Source organism: Limulus polyphemus, unplaced genomic scaffold (genome assembly GCF_000517525.1).
Source record: "Limulus polyphemus unplaced genomic scaffold, Limulus_polyphemus-2.1.2 Scaffold686, whole genome shotgun sequence".
NCBI lineage: Eukaryota > Metazoa > Arthropoda > Merostomata > Xiphosura > Limulidae > Limulus > Limulus polyphemus.
Genome location: NW_013666296.1, coordinates 59,924 through 68,796, shown reverse-complemented (window position 1 = coordinate 68,796; position 8,873 = coordinate 59,924). Strand labels below are relative to the sequence as shown.

Here is an 8,873-nt window from a genome sequence, read left to right as displayed (position 1 = left end):
TATATATATATATATATATACAAAGACGAAATGTGTGTATATTTGAACCCTATCTCCTCCGAGCCTATCGCGCCAATCTCAACCAAAATTTGTATGTAGACACTATGAACTATGAGGAATGTCCTAAGGGGGTCAAAATTGAACTTAATCCTATCTCCATTTTGTAAAGCCTGATGGTTAATTACTCCCAGCCTATTGAGTCAATCTCGAACTACCTTAGAAGGTTGACGCTTTAGACAACAATGTTGAATATTCTAAAGGGATTCAAAATCAAAGTATGAAAGTTGCTGGATTATTTCTCAAACAATCATGTATTTTTCACGGTCAATGAGATGTAGGGTGTTCAAGGATGAGATCACCTCAAAATCTTGATTTGTTAGTAGATGAAAAGCAAACTACAAATGTTGTTTATGAAGAAGTTTTGTTGTAATTTTAAATTTTTGAGATAAAGTTTTTGTTCAAGTTATTATTTTGAAATATATTATTGCTGTTAAACTTACATTGTTTTAATTAAGTTTAAACATTCCCCATCAGTTGACAGGTATTTCAGCTTGTATATGATAAATATGTTAAAGTGCACTATATACAATATGATAATTTTATGATCCTGAAATAACCTTAACGTTTCCTTTGCATAATTGGATAAAAATAACGAGAACATGTGAACTATACTAAAAGTTCATTAGACAAACAGACCAATGCATAGCGTATATTTACGGTATACATATATGAACCGTCTACGTTGATTAATGAATAAAAGAACTACATGTAAATAGAAAGAGTAGTACCTCCAAAAATGCTCTTCATTTGTTGTATAATCTTGTTTAAAATATGCATAAAATTACTTAAATAAACGTATAAGCTCTTACATACCTATAGAATATGTGTCCTCAACAAATAGAAGAATTTGTTTGTTTGTTTGAAGTCAAGCAAAAAGCTCCACAATGGGCTATCTATGCTCTGCCCACCACGGGTATCAAAACCCGGTTTCTAGCGTTGTAGGTCCGCAGACAAATAAAAGGAAGATGAATATTGTCTACCCATCCTTCAAGAGCTGTTGACTTTTAAAAAATATGCTCTTATTAGAATGATTAAAATAAAGTATATTAGTAATTTTTTCACATTTACTTTTTTCCTGTCGTTGTTGATACACTAGTTTCTAAACTAGCTTCTGTTTACATTAAACAAGTATAGATAATGCAAGGTGAGTATGCTTCATTTGAAGAATAAACTATTCGTTTCAAAGTTTCTTAGAGTCGATTTTATAATTTGGGTATTTTTCTGTTTGGTTTGGTTGTTGTTGAATATAAAGCTACAAAATGAATTAGTTATCAGTGCTTTTTCCACCTGGAAACCTGATTTTTAGCGTCGTAAGCCTGGAGACTTACCGCTGTACCACGAGAAAATATAGTGAAATTTCTGCATTTCATTCAATAGTAATATAAATTTTGCCGATGACATGGCAATGTTAATTAGCAGTATGGTGCCAGTATGGTTTAAAACATAATGAACATAAAAATAAGTGTTCTCCATCTTTTCAATACTATGTAGCGGCCATCTTGGATTTTAAAATAGCCGTAATGCAATACCTATTTATCCATATATCATAAAATCCAAGATGCTCAGAAACAAACTTTTAATGACTATTCTGCTATTTTCAGGGTCAAGGAATCCAAAAATGACACTCGAAGTGTGCCAGAGCTCTGTGGAATAAACATATTGATCACGTTTTTCAGCCAGGTTATCAATGCTTACACAATTTCAAACCAGATGTGAAAAATCTATTAGAATTATTAAATAATCAGTCTTACTAATTTGTTTTTCAAATTTTGTGCAAAGCTACTCGAGGGCTATCGAGTGCCCTAACCACTAGGCCATGCCAGGCCGCCAAACAGGTAAACCACCTCGTATAACGAAAGGTTCCAGAATTTGGTGGATAGAGTGTCGATGTGAAAACAAGTGAAGAAAGGAAGAAATAGATGAGTTTGATGAACACAGTTAACTAATCTTCATTTATCCCTGTGTTAAGGCTCACGTTTACAGTGTTATTCTGAATAATTAAATAGATAAGTAAAATGTTGGAATTTAACAAAATTGAACAGAATTAATTATTCAACAGTTGAACTGAAATTGTAAAAACAAAACATAAAACAGCTAATTTAAGATAAGCTGACTGGCTGGAAAAAAAAACATTCAGGAGTTTCTTAGATCAAATAATTTTTCTTTTAACTCTGACAACAAAGTGAGAGAGAGTCCAGAGATTTTTACCCAAGAAGCGACAATCTTTTAAAATTCACCTAACCACAATAAGGAGAGAAAATCTTGTTACAAATTATCTCGTACTGAGAAAATGTTGATCGTCTTGTCGCGGGATACATCATTAGCTTCGTTGGTGCTATAATATTCGTTGTCAAACATTTAGATGGTAAAACAATCACTTTGTTGATCGATTAGTCTAAATCATTTGGCTAACCTGTTAGATGAGCCAAGCTGACGTGTTTTGATACTGAACAACAAGTCTCCTGAGTGGCGGCTTATGGCAGAAGGAAGATAGAAATGCTATTTCTAAAAACCTCTTACTTTAAATCCATAATGGAGTAGTCATGAGAAATGTGAAATAGACCATCGGCATGCTTAGTTATTGTAGGTGTTAATCAACTAAAACCTGAATATATATTTTGTGTTTAAAACTAACAAATATAGTATATTGTACAAGTTCATTAAGTTTTGAGAAGATAATTTTGGATTGAAAAACTATGATATGTATATAGTTTGTTTAATTAACGGATGTACAAGGTGTGGAGGACTGCACCTTGAGCTTTTATGGCAAATATTACAATTTTTAGAATTGAATAAATTACAGAAACATTGTACTTGTCTCATTAATTGCTACATTAATCTTGAAAGCTAACTTTTTGGAATGAAAGATAAGCAGAAAGTATGAATCGCTTGAATAGAGTAACATATAATATACATAACTAATTATAACTTATATTAATAATACTTGTAATTATTAAAAACCAGGATGTTATGGTTACTTTGAAGAGTGAAAAAATTAATCCATAATAAAATGCTTGGAAAATGTAATCAACAATACCTAATTGTTAAATATAGTAATTATCAAAATAATTAAATACTCATTTAAATGCAATGAACTTTAAAACAGTATATGTGTACTGTACTTGTTTAACTACATATGATAAATGTTGATTTTTAATTACAAAAGAAGCAATACGATTATATTGACAATAATAAAACTATGCTAGTCAGTTTAAAACATATTTGATTAATTTCTCAATAATTATGTAAAGCGTGGCTTACGTATCAAGACGAATTTCCAGAGGAACTTGCATACGGAACATAGTTTTTGTTTTGTTCGTATGCATAAAGAGATGTATGTTTATGTATTCATTATGTAATTCACCATTCGTAGTGAACTATTTTAATCCCACGATTTTTTTGTTTGTTTACTAATAAAGTACTTGTAATTATAGTACAGTAGACTTTCTGTGCTGCTACCGAAGAATACTAAATTATTGTTTCTTTCAATTATTTTGAAATTGCAAAGTGTTGCACAGTCTTTAACTATCTAAATTATGAACTAGAAGATGTATTTGTTTTTTCTTTAAGTAATTTAGGGTTTGGTAGCAATCTTCTTGTTCGTATTAGCTCGTTTTCAAAGTGCATAACCCAACAGCGTTTGATATTTGGTATTTCTAACCTGAACGGCACCTTACGCGACACACGGGATAAACAACCAAGTCATAAACTTCTAGTTATTCAGGCATAGTCATCTTTGAGTTAAAACTGCCGACCAGATGGAGGGCAACAAATCAGCAACATTTGCCACCTAAACTGTTACTCTTAATCGAAAAGAGGGATTGGCTGTCACAATTACGACCCCACAGCAGAAAGTACAGACTGTATTCAGCGACATTTCGTGGCTCTAATCTTGGACTTTCCGATTGCTTGGCATGATAACCGCTAGGTCACACACTCGTCCGTATCCAACCGAGTGTCTTTTTTTAAAAAAAAACCAAACAAGTTATTGGGCTTCGGACAAAAATAATTTACCAAACTTTGACATCATAAGTGATGACGTTGGGATGTCATACAGTTTAACCTCAGATGTTATAAAAACGAAATCATGGCAAAAAATACAATCAAATGATGACGTTATATTCACTTTCATTCGTTAAATGCCTGATAATTTATTAATTCGCTTTTCATAATTCATTACCTAAACATGTTAATCAATCTCTACAGTGTAAGTTCGGAATAGTACTTTAGCATAATTTATGGGGCTGTCCATTTATTAGAGCTAATGATGTAATCATAAAACCTATAAACGATAGATGGGTGTAAAAATGTTACTTGCAGGAAAATAACAGTGAGTTAAAAATGTCGACACAAACAGCTCATAGTAAAAAACACAGTGGCAAAAATAATTTAAGTGCATTCAATTTATCCTTCAGGAGTATGAATATTGAACTTAGAACTTGCACATGTCAATGATTTAGAAACAATATCGAGAAAAACAGAAAAAAGAAAGCTCTTATAGTGATTGACATAGTTTATTATTCCAAAAAGTATACAGTAAAACACAAATATGTACTCAAGGTGTATATACTCGTACTGACTGGTGCAGTGATTCAAATAGGTCGTGGTACTTCTCTCCAAATATGTAAAAGAGACTCTTGTGTTCGTGCGTATCATTCTCTTTGAAACTACATTAAAAACTTTGTATCGGCGTGAGAGGGTACAGTACCTTCGCCCAAAATACCACTTAAAAGTACATTAATAGTTTCATTCTTCTAAATCCTCTTTAAAAATGCGTAAATAAGTTTGCATCAGAGTAAGTGTTGGGTATCTTCGTCCAAAATCCCTCTTGAAAAGTACATTAACTTTATATCGAGAGAGATTGTTGAGTATCTTCTTTCGAAGTCCCCTTTAAAAGTACATTAACTTTGTATCAAGGTTGTTGAAGATCTTCTTCCGAAGTCCCCTTTAAAGGTACATTAACTTTATATCGAGAGATTGTTGAGTATCTTCTTTCGAAGTCCCCTTTAAAAGTACATTAACTTTGTATCAAGGTTGTCGAAGATCTTCTTCCGAAGTCCCCTTTAAAAGTATATTAACTTTGTATCAAGATTGTTGAAGATCTTCTTCCGAAGTCCCCCTTTAAAAGTACATTAACTTTATATCGAGAGAGATTGTTGAGTATCTTCTTTCGAAGTCCCCTTTAAAAGTACATTAACTTTGTATCAAGGTTGTTGAAGATCTTCTTCCGAAGTCCCCTTTAAAAGTATATTAACTTTGTATCAAGATTGTTGAAGATCTTCCGAAGTCCCCTTTAAAAGTAAATTAACTTTGTATCAAGATTGTTGAAGATCTTCTTTCGAAGTCCCCTTTAAAAGTACATTAACTTTGTATTGAGAGAGATTGTTGAAGATCTTCTTCCGAAGTACTCTTTAAAAGTACATTAACTTTGTATCAAAATAGACTGTTGAATATTTTCGTTCGAAATCCTCATTTAAGAGTATGTTTAGAACTTTGTACCGAAGTGAAATAATTGAGAATTTTCATACGAAATCTAATTTAATAAAAGTGCAGTAGCTTTGTATCGGAGTGATATTATTCAGTTTCTTCGCCCAAAATCGTATTTAAAAGTACATTAATAACTTTGTACCAGAGTGAAATTATTAGGTTGTTTCGTCCAAAGTTCTCTTTAAAAGCACATTAATAACTTTGTATCAGAAAAAAAATTGTTGAGTATTTTCCTCCGAAACCCCCCTTTAAAAGCACATTAATAACATTGTATCAGAAAAAAAAAATGTTGAGGATTTTCCTCCGAAACCCCCCTTTAAAAGTACATAAAACAACTTCGTATCGGAGTGAGATTGTCGAGCATTTTCATCCAAATCCCCTTTAAATGTACATTAATAAAATGGTTTCAGAGATATGTTGCTGGGCTTCTTCGTCCAAAGTCCCCTTTAAAAATACGCTTATAACTTTGTACCGGAATGAATCTAATCTTAAATGTATATATCTTATGCAAAAAATACACAATATAATAATAATGAGGCAGAATGTGTTAGTAACGATGTAATCTATTTCCGTTACTAGCTAGACTCACGAAATGCTCTATGTGTATTGCGTATATTACGTTGCGCACTTATATTACAAATGTTAGAAAAGTGCTAATTCCAAACTAGATCACAATCAAAAGAATTGTTTCTTCATATAAAAGGTCAGGATATTTAAACACTGTCGTTAAAAAGTAATCACAGGAAAGTTAAATTTTGTTTTTCAAAAATCAAAAATTCTCTTCTTAATTTCGTAAGATGGAAAAAGTTTCAACGTATCAGACTAATTTTAGTTACCACGTCAGGTCGACAAAACCGAGGTAACTTGTCATACTTTTCTGAACTGATTCTTACTTGAAATAATTTTGCTGTTGTTCATTCACTCAAGACTCTGTCTTCCTATAACTCTTTCGACTCCATTTTATGCAGGTTGTTTATATTTCTTAAAGAAACAAAATAAATATCATAAAAATAAACCCCTTGAACTCCTATGCTGGTGGGTATATAGTTAGTTGTTGTTTATTGATTTTCGTGGAAAGATACTCGAGGACTATCTGTGCCAGCCATCCCTAATTTTAAAGCGGCAGTTCCTTAACACCACCCATCGCCAACTCGTGGGCTACTCTAATCGAATAGTGAGATCTGACTGTAACTCGGATATAGTGAGAAACTATCGTTAAAACAGATTGATTTATTACTAGTGGGTAACCGCTTGGCTCACTGAGTGGATTCAACACATTTTATCAATTCTATACAAGTGATTTACTTGATATGTTAAACCAATATCGAAGACTTTACTACATACGTGTCGCTATGTGCTTTATAAACCATTAATTTAATTTAAAAAACAAAAGATTCCGAAAATTCGTATCGAATCTTCCTCCTAAAAAAAAATTAAAATTAAAAATGTACTGCTAATGTTATGTCTATTTATTTTCTTACGTGAACTTTTTAAAAACATACTCTACCCAGCTTCCGAATTATTATTAATTGCAACATGGACAAGTCCTCGTGTTGGACTCTTTAAGTACCCATTTGTTTCTTATTGAGATTCTTTCGTTTCTTATAAACCCAATGACTTTGTAATCAAAGACTTGCGTCAGTTTTTGATATCGTCAACTAGTTGTTACTGGATACGTCCTTTAAGCTACACTCTGCATGCTCGTACGTATCCTTTGAAGATCTAGCTATTTCTTGAACCGTTACAGCTACCTGGACCAGTCCTTTTTCTTCTAGAATATCTTGGATAGAACATAAGCGGTCCTGTTTAAAAAATAAAACAAAATATTACTATAGTGTAATTCTTTAAACTGGGGCAAATGATTTGTATGTTTATCTCAGTAATTGGACTTACTATCAATTTTGTTGTTTGTTACGGATTTCGCGCAAAGCTACTATTAGCCGTCCCTAATTTATCAGTGTAAGACTAAAGGGAAGGCAGCTAATAATCACCAGCCCCCACCAGCTCTTGGGATACTCTTTTACCAACGAATAGTGAGATTGACAGTCACATTATAATGCTCCCACGGTTGAAAGGGCGGGCACGTTTGGTGTGACGGGGATTCGAACCCGCGACCCGCAGATTGCGAGTCGAGCGCACTAACCACCTGACCATGCCGGGCCGTGGTGATATATAATCAATGAAATGAAGGAGGCATATGACAGAAAACAGAGATGTTTTTACCAATCAGCACAGAAACGTCACAATAACAGTGATGTGATATAAAGAATGGCCACGGGGTGAGGGTGGTGGAGTCACAAAAGTTCGTAACGATATGTCGTGAGTGTGTGGAATACACCTCCATCCCTCTGTTCCCAGTAAAAAATTCTGACTTAGTTTCCAATCGTAAGTTGTTTTCAAGGACCCTATACTTAATTGGATAACGGAAAATATCTACTTAACCTTCAACAAGCTGCGAGTCAGTTTTGATCTATAATGATCATAAGGAAATAATCGAAAAATTCTGGAGTTTCTGCGCAGTCTAATAATTTGAATTTAAAGAATTTTATCAATACTGCACGACGATCTTAACGAGCTCTATATAATACAATATTAAAATATGTGTCACTAGAGGTCGTTTGTTTGCTGGATTTCGCGCAAAGCTACTCGAGGGCTATCTACGTTTGCCCTTCCTAACTTAGAAGTGATAAACCAGAGGAAAGTCATATAGTAACCCCCCCCCCCACCGCCAACTCTTGGGCTACGTTTTACTAATGAAAAGTAGGATTGACTGTCACATTATAGCGTCCACACGGCTGAAAGGGCGAGAATTTTCGGTGACAGAATTCGAACTCACCCTGACCACCAATTCATGACAGGCCTTCACTACAGGTCGACGTGCAGATTTGTTCCTTTTGAGATATACGCACACAAATATATATATATATATATATATTAGATAGTCAAGAAATTAGTGTCGCGTTTTGGAACACTTTCATTAATCACCCCAAAAACAAAGTACATCACGTATAATAGTTAAACGAACCACTTAAACGTCACGTTAGTGTTGCCTATATAATGTGTAAAGTTTAGTATACTCTAATCCCTTAGAGTGATGGCACACGACGAGACTCACATTTGGCATGTAATGCTGTTTAAATACAAGAATTGTAACCATAAAGAATATCAAGTTTATGGAAATGTTCTGAACGTTCATAAGTGTCAACGAGGGTTCAACAAATTTCGCTCAAGTGACTTTAGCCTTAAAATCTGTGATCGCAGGAGCCGACATGTTGGAATTGATATTGATGCTCTGAGGACGCTCGTTGAGTCTAACCCAAGATAAC

General features: G+C 33.5%; 1 protein-coding gene across 4 annotated transcripts in view; it reads right to left on the bottom strand.

Moving 5' to 3' along the window:
* Positions 1-4,570: 4,570 nt before the first annotated feature.
* Positions 4,571-8,873, bottom strand: part of LOC106459947 (leucine-rich repeat and calponin homology domain-containing protein 3-like) — a 62,000-nt gene continuing 57,697 nt past the window's right edge. For all 4 annotated transcript variants that reach the window (XM_022386526.1, XM_022386527.1, XM_022386528.1 and 1 more), the window contains one exon: positions 4,571-7,349. In XM_022386526.1, the coding sequence (XP_022242234.1) occupies positions 7,206-7,349 (144 nt within the window). In that variant the 3' untranslated portion in view covers positions 4,571-7,205. The remainder of the gene's footprint in view (positions 7,350-8,873) is intronic.